This window comes from Anoplophora glabripennis, unplaced genomic scaffold, assembly GCF_000390285.2.
Source record: "Anoplophora glabripennis isolate ALB-LARVAE unplaced genomic scaffold, Agla_2.0 scaffold772, whole genome shotgun sequence".
In the NCBI taxonomy this organism is placed as follows: Eukaryota; Metazoa; Arthropoda; class Insecta; order Coleoptera; family Cerambycidae; genus Anoplophora; species Anoplophora glabripennis.
The window spans coordinates 55,873-75,815 of NW_019416848.1; the positions used below are offsets into that span (position 1 = coordinate 55,873).

Genomic DNA, 19,943 nt, shown 5'->3' on the forward strand with positions numbered 1-19,943 from the left:
GTAAGCAGATTAAATTTGAGCTCAAATTAAAATAAAAAAATAACAAATATGATTTTTTTCTGGACCTCGTTAAAAATTTTCGAAAGTATCCGGACCCCACCTAAAATTACTTGCCGACCCCTGCCTTAGAGTATGAAGGTGGTCGTGCACCCTCATACTTGCATCGAGTTGAGCGACGGTTCCTAGGGTCTTCATTTTCTTCTATGGTGCTGAGAGTCATCTGCTCAACTGCGAAGGGATTACCAGGGTTTGGTCATCTGCCTCTTTCTGCTTTGATGACGAGATTGCTTGGCCATGGGATATTGGTCCAAGCTCTATTTTTGTACCTAAAGACTCACTTACACTGCGATATGCTTTAATTTATGTTTTTGAATTTGTTTACGAGGTTTTCGACTTAATCTTCGTCTTTGCACTCGTACTTGCTTTTCTGGGGGCACTGTCGAGTATGGTACTCTTGTGTCTCTCTGTCACTGTCTTAGAGTGCTGGACTGGGGTACTAAAGTTTATGTATGTGTGGCCTCCTTAGATTGCCTGTAGGGAAGCTTTAGGAGCTTGTATTTTGTATGGAAGCTTTAGAGCTTCCTTGGAGGGCTCACGCTTTAGGGACTGGTATTTAGTCGTTGAGTTCCTTTTAATTTTTTGGGAGAAATTGAACTAATGTCTATTTTAAAATTTGTGTGATTTATTGCTATTTTTTACTTAATAAACAGTAAATAAACATATCAGTGTGCATATGATACAATGTATGAAATAATTTGAAGCGTACTACTAGTCTGGCCAGGATCCGACACTGGTTATTGAACTGCATGATACCAGGGCTAACGTTCGAACGATCTCAACATTGGCTCCGTAGAAGGTTCTATAGTGAGATCCCACGCCAGGTTTGCAAAATTGGTCTTTGGAAAACCATCCCTCTGTCGACAGTCTCCAAAGTGTTGTTAATCTGAAAATTTTGTGGGTTAATTGTGACCCTAAGGTCGCGCTGTAGTTCAAGTTTCGAATATGTTGGACTTATTAAATTTTGCCAAAATTCAAATGAAAGGTTTGACGAGAATTGCGCTTTGTGGAACTTTTTGAAAGATTGGCGAATTATTTTCAAAACATGGGTAAATTTTACACTACAATTCAGTTACACCCTTTCAAAAATTTAAAATTCTTTATCTTATTCTTGAAATTTCAAATCCATAGCGACCCCAATTTGCAATTAGTAGCCGAGATTTAAATTTATTCCCGATCGTTGTTTACTGAAATTATATTTGTTTCAGGTCAACAGCATAAATAATTTTTTTATTCCTAGTTTCATTGCCTACACACTTGTTGCAAACAGAGCCGTATATTAGGAAGTATAATCTCTATTTGGCAAGCAATAATATGGCCCAAAGGCGATTCCATCACGTGTAAAAACAGTGCAAAACGACGGTTTATGGGCATCTATAGTGTTAATTTTTTATAGCTGTGTATCACAGTGTATCAAAAGTATATTGCAGAAGTTTTCTGCGATATCATTCTTATACGATTGAACTATTGGTCAAAAATACATGCGTGTTCATCGTAATTTTAATGAATTTTTCGCAGTTAAGTAGGTACATTTGCGTATATTAATTAGTGACATATTTTATATTATGGCGCCCGTGATATAAATATTTTACTAGGTACATTTGTAAAAATCATGTGATGTAATGTTTTGTTAGGCATTAGGCGTTTTACCGCAGTTTTTTTATAGAGGTTATAAAAATTATTCAAATAATTTATCAAATACAAACTTTTTAATCTTTAGAAATTAATCTGCCAGTAGATTAACATGAAATAATTTTAAAATTAATTCCCTCTGAAAAATTCTTAGAGTTATTTTCAAGATATAGCTGCAATCTTAAGAAATAATTTAGTCCAACTATGTAAATATACATGTTAAAAAAAGATTGTAAAATATTTCAGGAGGTAATAGTATGAACCAAAATAAGCAGAAAAGTCTTAATAAACATGGGTCCGCAAAGTAACGGTTGCGGAGATATGGACCACTATTCGTTTTTCAAACATTTTATTTTATTAGGAATAAACCGACAAAGGAATCTTTTAACAAACAAAAAACAAAGTTACAGAAGATGTTCAAAGTGCCCTCCGTCCATTTCCAAGCAGGCACGACATCTTCGTCTCAACGATATTCGAACTCTTTCGAAAACACCCTCCTTGGTTTGGATTTCTTGACACTTTTGATTAATCCGTAGCTGCAGCTCTTCCAGGCTATTTACAGGAGTACCATACACTAATGTCTTCAAATATCCCCAAACAAAGAAATCTAGAGGGTTCAGATCAGGCGATCTTGGAGGCCATAAAACAGGTCCGGCCCTTCCTACCCATCTATGTGGAAAAGTTTGGTGTAAATGCTCTCTAACGGCCATGGAAAAATGAGCTGGAGCACCATCATGCTGGAACCACATTTGTTGCCTCTGATTCAAAGGAATGTCTTCCAAAAACTCATACAGTGTGTTCTGCAGAAAGTTGAGGTAAGCAGCGCCTGTTAATCGGTTTGGTAAAACAACAGGACCTAGAAACCTGTCACCTACAATACCCATCCAAATGTTTAATGAAAAACGTGCCTGATGTCCAGATTCTATTAGAGCATGAGGATTTTCGTCGGCCCAAATATGCGTATTGTGAAAATTAAACACTCCATTTCTTGTGAACCCGGCCTCATCAGTAAAAAGAATGTTTGCAAGAAAACGAGGGTCTTCAGCATCATGACGTAGAAACCAGCGGCAAAAAACCAAACGTGCTTGATGATCATTTATTGGATTTAAGGCCTGTACTCGTTGCACATGGTATGGATAAAGCAGTTGCTCGTGAAGGATTCTCCAAACAAGAGGACCACTAATTCCTACCTCGGCTGATATTCTCCGCACACTCGTACCTGGATTCTGCTCTACCAGTGCTAGAATTTCTTCTTCTGCTCTAGGAGTGGATACCGACCTTGGTCTTCCGGATAAATGGCACTGTTTGCTCAAGGAACCGGTATCACGCAATCTTTGGTGAATTCTTCCAAACATGCGTTGTGAAGGAATCTGGCGATTTGGATAAGCGTCAACATAAAGACGTCGCGCTTCGGTGGCGTTCCCATTAGCACGACCATACATGAAATGCATGTCTGTTAATTCTGCGTTAGAGTAACCAGCCATAGCGAAAGAAAACTTGTGCACTGAGAACAACTGTCAAATACGTACTGTTTATTTCACTAAACATCAACCAACTATTATAAGAAAATACACAACGTTTTTGCAAAATAAAAAAAGGGGCTAAAAAACATAAAACATTCCATATCTCCGCAACCGTTACTTTGCGGACCCATGTTTATTAAGACTTTTCTGCTTATTTTGGTTCATACGATTACCTCCTTAAATATTTTACACTCTATTTTAACTCCCTGTATACATATTTGAAAAAAACTTCGTATTATGATGCTCTATATTGTTTCTTGTAACATATTTTCTTACATTTTTCTTTTATCATGAAAAATAAAAACCGAGAGGGGAGGGTGACACTTACAGTAGCTCACCCTGTACATCACTGGTTACTCTAGTAATTACAGTAGTTGTCATCCTTGGCCCATCAGATAAACGCTTGGTAAATATTTCTTTTAAAAATAGGTCACACTAGCAGACCAGAGAGTTGATAATGATTAACAATTTTCAAGTATTGTCTTATTAAATTGTCGTAATTTGTCGTATTAATGTTTTAAATGATTTTCTGATTATTGTCATAGCATCATTTTCAAGACTACAAAGTCAATATGCTACTGCATGGGATTGTATGCAACGAATTGTAATATATTACCACCAAAGTGGTCTTCTTTACCCTTTATGTCATAGTCATCTACTTATTTGTTTTGATATATAATCAATAAAAATTAAACTACAGCTTCCTAACGATATTTGTAATAGAAAAGTCGTAAACGAAAAAGTTCCATTTTTGCGTTTTTTTTTTCGTAAGTTAAAGTTCAATTATGGATCAAAATATTTTAAGCATCTGTCAATCAGCCAACTGCGTGCACTAAACAAACTCCATTAAAATATGAAACAAAATGCAATAAAACTTACCATTTCTAGAGAAAATGTTGATATTGGTCTCCATTAGCGCGTGGCACCGATGCACTCAATTTTGGCGAATATTTTCCCAAATTCCAGTTATTCCCCTAATTGTGTCAACAGCTTCAAGTATACGGTTTCGCAATTCTTCCACCGTAGCAATTGAACCAATGACTTCAAGTGACTCCAAAGATAAAAGTCCATTGGAGTTAGATCGGGTGACCGAGGTGGACACAGCACAGGACCAAAGCGTCCAATCCATCGCTGAGGAAACATTTCATTCAAATGTGTTGTTACTTCTAGAATACTTCAGGCAACCGGTCTAAAAAGTCCGCATATGTTGATTCATTTAGTCGTCTTTCAAAGAAATAGAGACCCACTAGTACATAGGCTACTATGTCAGCCCAAACATTTACCGAGAACCGATGTTAAAAATTAGTTTTCTCAATCCTGTGAGGATTTTCATCGACCCATATGTGCATATTATGGAAATTCACTTCATCAAGAGTAAATGCTGCCTCATCTGTTACACAAACATAAGCAGGAAAGTCTATTTGATGGGCACATTGCCGTAAATCTGTAAAAACGCATTCGTTGATCACAATCCGGGGGTAAAATTTGTTGAACTGGTTGCAGATGATAGGAATGCAATAGCTGGCGCCTTAAAACGCGATATACGGTACGAGATGAGGTTCCAACTTGCTGTGCGAGTCGTCGAGTACTAATTGTGGGGTCTTCGTCAAGATTTTCCAACACTGCCTCTTCAACATTAAGCTTCACTTGCTGACCACGTCCCTCTCCTCGAGGAATAACACTTCCCGTATCTCGCAGCCGCTGAACGCACTGTAGGATTGTATTTGCACATGGGGGTGACGTTGTGGCCATCGTTCCCGGTACAACCTAGTCGCCGCGAGTGCATTTTCTCCGGCTGCACCATACACTAACACCATATCGACACGTTCGGAAATAGTAAATGCATTGTTTTCTCGGGTCATTGTAAAACTAGTTTGGTCACAAACTAAAAAATTAAGCAGAGTAAGAAATAAGAATCTCGTTCTTAATGGAATCGGCACGCTATTCTTATTTTTTACTTCTTTATAAAAATTACACTGTCATTATCGTGGAATTACGAAAATAAAAACTTTTGTCTGGAATCTTTCACTTTTTAACACTGATGGGTCGATGGACGATGCTTAATATTTAATAATTAAGTGAATAATGAATTCAATACAAATACAAAATCAGTTGACTACACAAATTTTTTGACAATGTAACTTAACCGTTTTTTAGTATTACTAGTATTAGATTAGACCGACTTAAATTATAAGGTTGCATCTCGGGTCGTTATTTATTAAAAACATTTCCAATGTTTTTAATAAATAAAACAGGGTTGGCCTTCATTTTCGTTGAATAAATGAACTTTAATTTACAAAAAAAAAAAAACGCGAAGATACATCTTTTTCGTATAAGACTTTTCTATTAAATATCATCAGGAAGCTGTAGTTTAATTATTATAGATTATACACGCCACACCCTGTATATTTTAAAACATACCTACCTATACGTTTTTCCTTGTTAAATGGTTTGCTATACTTTTGTGCGCTTATTTTAAATTAATTGCAGTTGTTAATTGTCATTTTGTTGGTCATAAATACTGGTCATTCGTTTTTTTCGATAACTTGAGGTCATAAAATTATAGCGACATCAAAAAACAAGTTACATATTACCCCAGTTCGCGCTTTATAAATAAGTTTGGTGAAGAGAAGATCAAAACATGTATCAGATCAGAGATCTTTTTAAATTAGAATTACGTTTCTCATAATTTTAACTTAATTGGACTTCGAAAGTTTAAACGTCTACCCACAATATGGTAATTTGACTCACCAGTAAATTTGCACTGGTTATTTTGTTATGTGTAGTAAAAATTTATAATTATTTCAATTAATGAATATTAATCATATTATATTAAAATAGAACCAAGATTCATATAACTTTAACTGCGCTTCAATACTTACACATCATTATTTTTATTTCACTGTGATTGTTCATTAATCAGAAATACATATTGCCATAAATGTCCCACTATTTAGGGTCATTTTACCCATAAACTTCGACAATATTACAATTTATCTCGGTCTAAAATTTATTATTGTCTATTTTGTTAGTAGTAAAGATTGGTCATTATTTTCTTCGTTCAAACGCCAAAAATCCACGACATTGCTATTAATTTGTTGTCACCGCCTTTTACAGTAGGTCATAAAATTATAACAATATTAAGAATGACTTGTCATATTACCCCAATTTGCTCTTTATAAAAACCTAGATACAGGTTTTTGTAGAGACGGGTTTTCTTTATTTTTTTTTTTGAACGGTTCAACAATCAATGAGTCGAGGGTATATCTTAAAGATCTCTTTTAATTAGAACCAAGTTAACCATAATGTTAATTTCAACTGAGGTTCAATAGTTTTACTATTTTAATAGTTGTTCATAATCAAAGCTACATATTGTCATATTCCTCACTACTTATGGTCACTTTACACCAAAGCTTCGATAATATAACAATTTGAGTCAGTTGAAAATTTCTGTTATTTTTTTGTTGGTAGTAAAGATTGGTCATACATTTTTTCGTTCAAATGTCTACATTGACATTAATTCGGTATAACTACCCAACCATAGAGCTTAGGTCATAAAATTATAGCAATATTAAGAAGTTTCCTCTTTATAAATACCTGGGTATAGTTTAGTCTGGAGAAGGTTTATTTATTTTTTATTGTTTTTGTAACAGGCGAATAATCAATGAGACAAACATGCATCTCAAAGACCTTTTTAAATCAAAACCAAGTTTCTCATAATCTTTTATTTCATTGTGGTTATTCATTAATTAGAACTACATATTGCCATATTCCCCAACATCTATAGTCAGTTTACCCTCAAACTAATATGGCAATTTGATTCACTTAAAATTCCTTGTTGGTGGTAAAGCTCTTTCGTACAAATGTCTAAAACAATGGAGTTTACATCACTTCAGAAGTGCATACTGCCATATTCCCCAATACATGGGGTCATATTACCCCCAAGTCTCTATAATAAAACAATTTGGCTTACTAATCAATCTTTAATGGTTATTTTGTTGATAGTACAAAATTCTAAAAGTCTACGGTTCTGCATGAAAATTACTGAAGACTCTTTTATACATTATAGTGCCATTAAGAACAGGTTGCCATATTCCTCAAAATCTGTGGTCATATTACCCCAGGGCTTTGACATATGACAGTTTCAATTATATGTAAATTTTGGGCTAGTTAATATTATCCCAATTTATATCTCTTCAGAGCTACATACTGTCATATTTCCCAACATCTGTCATCATTTTACCCCCAAGCTCCTGTGATATGGCAATTTCACTTTAGTTGATATTTAATGATTATTTTATTGGTAGTAAAGATTGGTCATACATGATTTCTACGGTACTGTATGAAAATTAATAGAAGTTATTATATTTTACAACATAAAATTAGTCTTATTAAGAATATATTGTCATATTCCTCAAAATCTGTAGACATATTACCCCCAAGCTTTGTTAATATGACATTTTCGGTCATTAGTGTGATTCTGCATTCTTTCATTAGATATTACCCAATCCCCTCCCCATTTTAAGTCATAAAATAATAGCCATATAAGAATAAGACGCCATATTACCCCATTTTACTATTTGCAAGTGCCAGGTACAGTTTGATACAAAGAATGTCTATTTCTTCTTGGTTTTTTACACTGTTCGAATTTTCGAGCGTGCGAGTTTCCCATAATCTTAACTTCCGACCAATTTAAGCTGTTGCCGGCTAACAAAAGTTGCAAATACCCCAGATTGCAACGCGGCAATAGTTTTATGTCCTTTTATTGTTGGCAAATATTAGTTTAGCATTCAGTGTACATCTCTCCATATTGCGTACACTAATTGCCTTTTTATACACAACGTGCGGCTAGAATTTCGAGGTTCCCATTCAGTGTGCTGGGATGTCTGGCCGGTGAGAAGAGTCCTCGAGATGAGCTTTCGCAGTACCCTCAGCGTCGGGAACTTCTACGACTCCCGCTACTCTCCAGTGCAGGTATTTCGAATGTTTTTTGTTCCGTTCTCGCGAACGACGGCGACGGTTGGTTCTTGGTTTTCCAAGGCGTCTTTATGAGGGTTTAGATTCGATTTCGTTACTTGGTAATTTTTCTTAACGGTACCACTCTGGACTTAAAATTTTCAGCGCTTTTCGGCAATGTTCGCTTGTCAGCGTAGAAAAATTTAGATTTTAATTTTCAGGACGTTAAAAAATGTAAAATAGCGAGATGGCACTATTTTTAATTTCACACTGTCTATGTTAAAGAATCGTTTGCACTTAAAACATACTATAAAATTTCAAATTGCACTTTTATTTTTAGTGAAATGTCATCAATGTTATTTTTTCAATAATTCAACGTGGTTTCCAAATCAGCACTTTTTTTAACGGTACTACTTTGGATTGTGTAAACATTTTTCAGTGATGTTTGTTTGTTAACATAAAAAAAAATAGATTCTTCCTTCAGGATGTCCAAAAAATATAAAATAGTTCAACAGTGAGATGGACTTATTTTTAATTTCACACAATCTATATCAAAGAATTATTTGCACTTATATAACATAGTAGATAATTTCAAATTGAATTTTTATGTTAATAATTCTATTTTTAATAATAAATATTAGTGATGCTCGTTTGTTAGAATAGAAAAATTTAGATTTTGAGCTTCAGGATGTTCAAAAAATATAATATAGTTGAGGAGCGAGATCGTCTTATTTTTAATTTCACACTGTCTATGTCAAAGAATTGTTTGCACTAAAAACATACTATAACATTTCAAATTGCATTTTTATTTTTAGTGAAATATTAACAACATTGTCTTCAATTTTATTTCCAATAATTCTACGTTGTTTTCAAAATCAGTACTTTTTTTAACGGTACCTACTACTTTGGATTAAAAATTTACAGCATTTTTCAGCGATGTTTGTTTGTTAATATAAAAAATTGACCTATAGAAAAATTTATATTTTGACATTCAGGATGTTCAAAAAATATAATATAGTTGAGGAGCGAGATGGCCTTATTTTTAATTTCACACAATCTATATCAATGAATTGTTTGCACTTAAAACAAAGTAGATCATTTCAAATTAGACTTTTATGTTAATAATTTCATTTTTAATAATAAATATTGGTACTGTTCGTTTGTTAGAATAGAAAAATTTAGATTTTGGGATTCAGGATGTCCAAAAAAACGTGAAATAGTTAAACAGTGAAATGGCCTTATTTTTAATTTCACACAATCTATATCAAAGAATTGTTTTCATTTAAAACATAGTTGATAATATCAAATTGAATTTTTTGTTAATAATTCTATTTTTAATAATAAAATATTGGTGATGTTTGTTTGTTAGAATAGAAAAATTTATATTTTGACATTCAGGATGTTCAAAAAATATAATATAGTTGAGGAGCGAGATGGCCTTATTTTTAATTTCACACAATCTATATCAAAGAATTGTTTGCGCTTAAAACAAAGTAGATAATTGCAAATTGGACTTTCATGTTAATAATTCTATTTTTAAAATAAAATATTGCTGATGTTCGTTTATTAGAATAGAAAAGTTTACATTTTGACCTTCAGTATGTTAAAAAAATATAATATAGTTGAGGAGCGAGATCGCCTTATTTTTAATTTCACACAATCTATATCAATGAATTGTTTGCACTTAAAACAAAGTAAATAATTTCAAATTTGACTTTTATATTAATAATTTTATTCTTAATAATAAATATTGGTTGTGTTAGAATAGAAAAATTCAGATTTTGACATTCAGGATGTTCAAAAAATGTAATATAGTTGAGGAACGAGATGGCCTTATTTTTAATTTCACATAATCTGTATCAAAGAATTATTTACACTTATAACATAGTAGATAATTTCAAATTGGACTTTTATATTAAAAAAATTCAAATATACATACATACAGTTCTAAAATTTTTTCAAATTCTTGTAAAATTTTCTATATCATCTTTAGTGAAATATGGCAATTCTGTATTCTGTCTTATATTTTATTTTCAATAATTCTACGTTATTTCCGAATACACTTCTCGTTTCAAATATCCCTACAAATAAAAATCCATAGTGGTCAAATCTGGACTCCGAGGTGGCCAAGGGCTAAGCTATGTTATTTTCAAAAGTACACTGTAACTAATCACTAATCAGAGAAGTCAAATAAAAGGAATAGATAGATAGATAGATAGATATTTATTCTTTGAGACATAAAGAATAATGACATTTCTGTTAGAATGTTAATTTCGATATTATGTTCCCTTTCCTATTGAATTATTCAATTTTTTATTGTGCAATTAGTTTAATTTATAACTGGTAGTGACAAATTTTAAGATAAACATTACCTCATCGAATATTTCGACAATACCGTTTCCTAAAAACCGAAAATTCATGTAAATATTTATTAATTAACGAATCGGTACGAATTTTTGGTGTAATTATGATCTATTGTTCTTCGTGAAGGTTGACGACGTCACTAATTTATTGGCATTTAAGAAGTCACTGTTAACTGCTAAGTACACACTAACTGGTTAAAACATAGACAACAATTTTTTTAATGACGCCTATGAATTTTTAATGCAGCTAATTCGTGATAAATCACTGAAATCACTGAAATCTTCATGTCTATTATAAACAAATAAATTGTACTCTTTTGTTATTTATACACGTGGTCGGTATTTTTGCTGGTGCTTTAAGAAAATTCGGCTACTAGCTATTATTCTTTTTTCAGACAAGGTACAACTACACTAAATCAATCCAGCAGCTTCATTCGCAAATAAGGAAGCAGCGGGAGGAGGAATTTAGAAGAGAAAAGGAAGAAGCAAAACGTAGACAAAAAGAATTAGAAGTATATCAAGGTATGTCGTGGACATATGTTTTATAGATCGACCATTTCTTACTTTTTTTTTCAGGAAAGTATACCCGGTTATTCTGGACGGTATGGAGCAAAACGTTTTCAAAATTAGGCGACGACTGGGTCTTCCTAGCGTTTCTAGGAATTTTCGTGGCCATCATCAGTTACACGGTGGACAAGGGGATCCAAATGTGTACGACAGGTACAAATTTATTTCTACGTTTATTTTCAATTACTACTCCGAGAGATATATTTAGAGCTTTCAATTACCAAGTGGCAGAGCTAATTAATTATGAACTAATTGTACGTATGAATGTAAAAGACCACTTAAAATTCAAGCGAGCAAACACATTATGGAATCAGTACACGGATCACATGACAACTGATCACTTATTTGACACATTGCTTGATATCTGGGCATATTTCGCAATTTACAATTCAGTCGCATACTAATACCTTACATCTAATTATTTATGTGTTGCAAAAATAAAAAAATATGGTCATATTCAAAAATATTTATGACTGCAAGTATATTACGAAAATTGTTTAACTTTGTGTCCTTAAAAAAATTCAAGTTGATAATTACTTATAAAATGTTCGAGACATGCTGTTTTCTCCAGATGTTCGCAATACAAACAGTTGGTTACTTAGATTTTATTTTTACCTATTAGATTCTTATTCGACCCCATATAGACTCTTACTGTGCTTCAATTAGATTCACAATTATTCTTAGTCATATTGTATTTCGGACCTCAATTAGACATATGGTCAGATTCTTATTGCTTCTGATTAGATTCTTATTAGATTAATCAATCTGGAATACATGTTGAGAAATACGAAAAATCTTGTATTACATTACATTGTATTACATATTGTATTACATTACGCTTATATCAGATTTCTATTAGTTCCGATTAGATTCTTACTGAGATAGAATCTAGATAGATAGATTAGATTCTATTTTGAGAAATACGAATATTATTACATTAAGTTGATTCTGGTTGAATATGTATTCTTATGTGACTTTATACAGAACTGTCTGACCTCACTTTAGATTCCCATTGAAACTTAGATTCACATTGTATCCTAGATTCTTACTGTACTTTGCCAGACCTCTTTTAGATTCACATGTTAGATTCTTATCGATTCCGTATAGATTCTTATTATTAGATTCCAGATATATTCCAGTTTAGTTCCAGAATATTTAACTATTTTGAGAAATAGGAATATTACTGCAGATCAAATGTATTTCTACACAAAACTGGCTCACTTAAACTCTAGATTAGATATTATTGCCACCTAAATATATTTATATTAAAGCTTATATTCACATTTTACTTTACCGGATCCCGATTAGATTCGCATTGAGTTTAATAGAATCACGATCCCGAATAGACTATTATTAGAATATTAGATTTCTAATAGTTTCGGTTTATTTTCAGAATATTTAACTATTTTGGTAAGTAGAAATATTACAGGTCGAGTATGGTGCTAGGTATTTCACTGAGATTTTTATTACACCCCTATCAGATTCACACTTATTTATAGATTTGTATTGTACTCAGATTTTCTATTAGACTCACATTGGATCACAGTTAGATTCTTATTGATTCCGATAGATTCTTATTCTACCCCATATAGATTCTTACTGTGCCTCAATAAGATTCACAATTATTCTTAGATTCATATTGTATTTCGAATCTCGATTAGATGTAAGAGTACACCTCATGGTCAGATTCTTATTGTTCCTGATTAGATTCTTATTACACTAATGAATCTGGAATACATTTTGAGAAATACGAAGAATCTTGTATTACATTATACTTAGATTCTTATTACTTTCCAACTAAAATCAGTTTCATATTGTACCTTAACGAATTCCAATTCGTTGAAACTTAGATTAGATTCACATTGTATCCTAGATTCTTGTCGTACTGCCGGACCTCGATTAGATTCACATTAAGCACATGTTAGTTTTTTATCGATTCAGTATAGATTCTTATTATTAGATTCCAGATATATTCCAGTTTAGTTCCAGAATATTTAACTATTTTGCGAAATAGGAATATTGCTACAGATCGAATGTGCTTCTACACAAAACCGGCTCACTTAAACTCTAGATTAATATTACCACCTAAATATATTTGTATTAAAGCTTAGATTCACATTGTATCCTAGATTCTTATTGTACTTTGCCGGATCCCGATTAGATTTACATTGAGTTTAATAGATTCTTATCGATCTCGAATAGACTCTTAGTAGGAGTGTTATAGGTCGAGTATGTCGCTAGGTAGTTCACTGAGATTTTTATTGTACTCATACCCTCTATTAGACTCACATTGGAACACAGTTAGATTCTTATTGATTCCTATAGATTCTTACTGAACCACTAGATTCCACAGGAAAAAAAACCGTTACATTATATCGTTGCAGGTCGGATGTGGCTCTATACAGAGCTGGCTGAGAACATGTTCTCCAAGTGGGTAGCCTGGATCTGTTTGCCCTTCTGTTTAATCCTATGGGACGTGGGCCTCACCCACCTAGTGGCACCGCAAGCTGCAGGTATGACAACTTTTTAAAAAAATGAGAACTTATCTTAATCGTCAACCACCGCAGGTTCCGGCATACCCCAGATAAAAACCAGCCTGAGGGGCGTGTTCATGAAGGAATTTCTGACGTACAAAATCCTCATAGCGAAATGGCTGGGCATCACCGCCACCATAGGCAGCGGCATGCCTCTGGGCAAGGAAGGGCCGCTCATCCACATGTCTAGCATCATCGTGACGAAGATGAGCAACGCCCTGTCCACCTTCAACCAGGTGTTCATCAACGAGAGCAAGAAGATCGAAATGCTGGGGGCGGCCTGGGCCGTGGGGGTGGCGTGCACTTTCAACGCGCCGATTGGGGGTAAGTGGTGGAGAAATATTAGCTTGTTTATATGTACTACACAGTTGGTAACCAGTCGAACTTAGAAATTAAAGTACTAGATGGCGACGCCTCAGCAGAGCTTTTGTGACGTCATACCGTTCGACTGGGTTGACCCGACGGCTCTGTGTTATTGTCTCGAGTTATTTATTTGTAGTATAGTTTATTTTTTCCCTGCCTATGATGTTTTTTCACCGTGTTGTCATATCACATCAGACGGATTGATATTATGTAGTTCACTTAAAGTAAGTCAATGTCTCGGGTGATTGAGAGTGAGATTCACAAACTAAACACAGTACTTTAAAAAAATAGTTACACATACTTTTTATTAAAAATTTGAAATGGGTTTAAAATCTATTTCAAATCTTGCAGATTAAGTATTTTTGTTTATTTTTTATTGTCATTTCATAAAACAGCAAAAAAGTGTAGTGACAAGCGTGTACATACAACGGGAGCTGCCCGGTGGCGGCGTAGACAAATGATTCTTTTTTGTTTTAGGTGTGCTTTTCAGTGTGGAGATCACGACAGCTTACTACGCTGTTAGGAACTACTGGAGAGGTTTTTTCGCTGCGGTTTGGGGTGCTACCACCTACAGACTCCTGCTGGTTTGGATAGATGGCGTTGACACTATTAAAGTGGTGTTCCCGACTAGCTTCTTCGTGGATTTTCCGTACGATCCTTTCGAATTGATATCCTTTGCCATTTTAGGGTAAGTGAAAATTTTTAATCTAGATATAAGAACTTTCATTAAAAAAATACATTTTCTATGCAATATCTTTGTCTGCGTTTAATATAAGAGTGATTTACTTTGCTGGACTGTTTTTGCATTTTTTACAGGCCTACTTCTCATAATCTGCTATAAAAAAAATTGTAGGTGGATCAATAAACAATAATTATTGCTAATAAAAAGATATTAGCTTACCATGTAATAAAGGCTTTATATACCAAATGTTATCTTCGATAATAAAATAATTATACAATTACAATAACACAGCATTAGTTGGGGTTATATAAAAAAAATTGTGAGCTAAATAAAATACTCATACTAGAAACTATATACACTTTTCAAAACAAAAATAATCTAAAATGTGTACATATATTTTAACTGTGGGTGTAATTCGCGCTATAAATGAATCTCTTGAAGGTATTTTTTTTTAAATTTACAATATTAGCTGAGTTATTAATATTTTTAAAACGAAACAGCAATATTTACCGCTGAACCGAACCTGTTTGTTCCTTTTACCGCAAATTCCACGTAATTTGCGCAGTCTCAGCTACACACTCTCCGCAGGTGAATCTTCACTCGCTCAACCATCATAGCGCTCTTTGGTATGAAAATGGCGCACAATTAAAATCCTGCGTTACTTTTTGGACACCCATACATATCCATCGATGAATTGCAACTTTGCCAAGTCCAGCGGTTCCCAACAAGTTTACTGTTAAAAAAATAATTAATATTCATTTTAAATTTAATTTGTTTTATTCCCAGTTTTTTTTCGCAAAAAGAGTATTAATTACATACAGGGGTGGAACACCTAAGAGGGATTCTTCTGTAACTCTGCAACTGTAAAATTTATAAAAAAAATGGTTTTAATAAAAGTTGCCTGGAATCGTGTGGGCCATGTAAGGAAAATATTTTTAGCTTTACAGGATGTTCCATTTCGCGTGGGTGCTACATAACTTTGTTATTTTAAAGGAACACCCTGTATATTATTATTAAAAAAAAGTTTCAAATCGTAAGATTATTAAATGTAGGTCTCAGTATTTTCAAGTCTAAATAACGTACACGTTTTGCTCACAGGTGCTAAGATAAAGTAATTTAAACACCCTGTATATTACAGTATATTTATACTGTAACAATTCGTCCTCGTATAGTTCTAACACGTTTTATCATTTTTTTTTCTTGCTTTATGCCTGCTACTAACACTTTTCTAACGCAGCAACCGCTTTGCGACCGCTTCCAATGCATCTTACCAAAACGCTAACCATTCGGTGATTTCCAGTGTGATATGTGGGCTGAGCGGTTCGTTTTACATTTGGTGCAAACAGTGCTTCAGCCAGTGGTACAACCGCACCAAATTTATCAACAAAATACAGAAATTCAAGTAAGTATACGCCCTCCTTTGACGTACATTTCGAAATTACCCAGTCCCGCACTTCTCCCGCACAAACCAAAGAATTATGTTCCAGCCGCTTCATCTGTCCCGGTTTCATTGTTCTGCTGGTATCGACGGTCACCTGGCCTCCGGGCATTGGCCAGTTCATGGCGGCCCAGATCGCTCCCGGGACCCAAGTCATCGAGCTGTTCAGCAACTTCACCTGGACCAAAGAGAACCTGACGGTCACCCAGACGCAGGTCGTCTCCCATTGGTCCACGGAGTGGTCCGGGATTTATACCAGTCTGGTGGTGTACATTTGTTACCAGGTGGGCACCGCGTATGAATATCGTCGTATACTCCAGGTCCAAAATAGTAGGCGGTGGTTAGAACTGTTTAATTTGAAACAACAAACTTTGGTTTGTGCTACATCTTTATATTGCGCAGATTAGAAGTCGATCAGCTTTAATTTTACATTAACATCATGTTCTTATTTTTCTTTCAACCATTCCATGATTTGCTCCTTTTCTATATGCAGATATTGGCGGCAATTTTTCTATTCATTGACTATGGTAAGGCTCATTATCTATGACAATCGTTGCACCAGTTTCGACGTGAGGCAAAATGGATGGGGACTATTTTCAAATGCCGCGCTGTCTATATCCTCATGGTAATCTTATTTCGTCGTGACTTGAACACATGCAAGTCATTATACAAAAATCTACATTCAGTTCCGATACTTGTAATTATTAATCAACATCCTTTCCCATAGAAAATTATTCTAAAATCTTTTTTTAGGCCTACTGTTGATATATCAATCTTCCCAATACTTGAAGATCATTCTTCACTTATCCATAGGCGGGATTTCGCCCAAATCATTGAGGGGGCAAATATCTCTCGGAAAATTTTACACCAAAAAGAAAAACCCAGAGAGATTGCAAATTCCCGCCTATCTGCTGTTTAACTACGATCTGTTGTGCGTTTTCCTATGAGACGTAGACCAGAAGTAACTTTAATGGAATAATTTTTACTATTTAGAACTTTTTCCTACGTTTTACCCATAGGAAAATCTAACCTGACCTAACCTAGTCTCTATAGACACTATTGATAAACATTCTGACATATACTTTTTCTTAAGACACTGGTTATTTCCACAGCATTACTCACCTATACATCTGAGTTTTGTGTTCGTCGAATGCTCTTGACTGTCGATCCCATTGGCACGCTTATGACACGTATTAACACGCCTCAGCTGGGAACTGAGGCGGGACAGGATTTCAAAAAGTCCAACCATGCAGCTTCAGTCGTCTTTCTTTTTGTAAAGATAGGCTCTTGTAACAATAGAACGTTCCCAGTAAACTTCACATTAAAGTTTACATGCAGAGAATACACAAAATTATTTTATCGGATTGAGAAGTAGCAAAAATTGAGATTTGAATTATTTATGGGTTACTGCTTATTATTTTGGGCCTGGAGTATAAACTTGTCTGCAAAATTTACATCATTTCACACTTTTGTTACCATTTTCAAATAAATGCAGACTGAACAAGGCCTAAGGAGTCCAAGACCTAACATGACGCCATATTGTTGGCGCCCAACATTAAACGTCGCCAACTTATCTGTTCCCAATACGAAATAACAAACATTTATTGACTAATTATTATTTTTAGTTCATATTTTCGATACTAGCGTCGTCCATGCCCATCCCATGTGGTAGCTTCATCCCCGTGTTCAGGGCGGGGGCAGCGCTTGGAAGAATTGCAGGAGAACTGATGCACCTCTGGTTCCCTCTAGGCAAGTCACAATGACACACGATTTTTCCTTAATACTCGATCTACACTTTCAGGTGTGCGGTATAAGGGAGTAATCACACAGATCATGCCAGGTGCGTACGCCACGGTGGGGGCGGCGTCGTTCGCTGGGGCGGTCACCCACACCATGTCGGTCTGCGTGATATTGTTCGAAATGACGTCCCAGATCACGCACGTTATACCCGTACTAATATCAGTGCTCATATCAAACGGGATAGCCAGGGTGCTGACTCCCAGCATATACGACTTGGTAATCATCTCCAACAAGTTGCCGTATCTGCCGGATCTGCTGCCCAGCACGAGCGGTGAGTGGTTGCTTGGTATTTAGGTCAAAGGTTGGTTCACTGCCGACTGTTTGCAGCCATTTACGAGGTCTACGTGGAAGATTTTATGGTTAAAAACGTGAAGTTTGCCTTCCTGGGCATGACCTACGCCGAACTGAAGAATCTCCTCCTGACCAACCGAAAGCATAAGGTGTTTCCTTTGGTGGATCATCCTCAGAACATGACGCTGTTGGGTTCCGTGCCCAGGGAGGAACTGGTATGGTTGATAGACAGGAAAATAGGTATTGCCAGGCGTAGACAAGTGTTACCGAGTCCGTCTATTGGAATACACAAGGAAGAGGAAGACAAAGACAAAGAAGCAGGCCCTTCAACGAAGACGAAAGAAAGTATTGCTCATATCGATGATTCTAGCGACTCTGAATTTGAGGAAAAGAAGAAAAAGGTGAGGTTATAGGAATGCGGATTGTTGGTGGCAATGTTGATCTCTTGTGTGTGCATTTTTTGCAGTCGAAACGCGAGCTAATATTCGAAAAGTGGGGGATTGACAGGAAAAAGCCATCGACGTCACCAAAGTCTCCAATGTCAGGAGGGAAAAGTGCATCTACCACTCATCTGGAAGTGGTGAGTACATTCCACTTCAAACTTCAAACACATCAAAATCCTTTCCTTCCTTTAGTAATCCGGCCTCTCTTCCACCCCTTTTAATATTTTTTTTCACTGTCGTTCGAGGAAGTAACAGTTTCCCGATTTCAGTCCGTCATCCGCGTTTGCGACTTACCAATGGAAAAGCAGATGGAGTGGGAGGACCAACAGATGAAGGACCAAGTGGACTTTGCCACTGTCAGAATAGACCCAGCGCCCTTCCAACTGGTAGAAAGGACCTCCTTGCTGAAGGTCCATTCCATATTTTCCATGTTGGCTATAAATTTCGCGTACGTCACTTCCATAGGAAAGTTGGTGGGGGTGGTTACTCTCGAGGAATTGAGGAAAGCCATCGAAGAAGCCAACAGCGGCAAGCCGCCGAAGAAGCCGCTGAGGGCGCCCGCTTCGCCGCTGCCCATGCTCGCGCAAACGCCAATTTTGGCGAGAACGACATCCATGGATCCCGGGGGCGGACCGGCTTGATCGAATAAACAAAAAATTACCGTATGGCCTCTTAATTACCTCAAAAAAATTGCGTGTTCCAGTCTATGCCGTCTATCGTACTATAATTAGTGTTAAGGTTGCTTTGTAGGGAATAATATACATACGGGGTATCCTTGAAGTAAAATATCCATCTTAGTTATTTGCTTATTTTGAGTAGAAATTGTCATTTTTTTTAAATAACTCACTTTTAAAGATATTTTATGGAAATTTGATGCAGAGAATTTGAATATGAGCTTATTTTTAAATCAAAAGGTTTCTAAGACCACATTAAACTGTTTTTTTTGTTTATTTGCAATATTTTTTGTCGATACAAATTTTAAAAATGTATAGTGTTTTCTTGAACTGTAATTTTTCGTTAAAATGTACCGTTTCAGAGAAAAATGGATTTAATATTTTTACAGTCATCAGTTTTCAGTCATCTTAGCGATTTCTATGTTTTAGGTAAAAAATAAGTTCATATTCATATCCAGCCACTTCAAAAACTTTTCCATTTCAAATCTCATTGAAATATCTTTAAAACTCAAGGAGTTATCTTAAAAAAATTAACTAAGAAAAAGTTCGTTGGAGGTCAATAACTTTTTAAAGAAGCAACGGACTGTACTCAGATAACTTGATTTAAATTGGATTATTTT

The 19,943-nt window shown here is 35.1% G+C and overlaps 1 protein-coding gene across 1 annotated transcript; it reads left to right on the forward strand.

Annotated features, from left to right (window-relative positions):
* The first annotated feature begins 8,104 nt into the window (after positions 1–8,104).
* On the forward strand, positions 8,105–19,538 carry LOC108914443 (chloride channel protein 2). The gene is made up of 13 exons (XM_018720265.1): positions 8,105–8,186; positions 10,927–11,053; positions 11,108–11,251; positions 13,483–13,611; positions 13,666–13,956; positions 14,473–14,683; positions 15,978–16,079; positions 16,165–16,399; positions 17,741–17,864; positions 17,917–18,186; positions 18,243–18,607; positions 18,673–18,786; positions 18,919–19,538. The coding sequence occupies exons 1-13, from the start codon at positions 8,124–8,126 to the stop codon at positions 19,288–19,290; spliced, it is 2,547 nt and encodes an 848-aa protein (XP_018575781.1). The 5' UTR covers positions 8,105–8,123; the 3' UTR covers positions 19,291–19,538.
* Positions 19,539–19,943: the final 405 nt, after the last annotated feature.

What these genes read in the sequence shown, in the direction of transcription:
- LOC108914443 (XM_018720265.1), top strand. Translation starts at nt 8,124, where the DNA reads ATGAGCTTTCGCAGTACCCTCAGCGTCGGGAACTTCTACGACTCCCGC. An exon ending in CCCGCTACTCTCCAGTGCAG is followed by an intron (nt 8,187 to 10,926) that starts GTATTTCGAATG and finishes TTCTTTTTTCAG; the next exon opens with ACAAGGTACAACTACACTAA. An exon ending in AGTGGCACCGCAAGCTGCAG is followed by an intron (nt 13,612 to 13,665) that starts GTATGACAACTT and finishes CAACCACCGCAG; the next exon opens with GTTCCGGCATACCCCAGATA.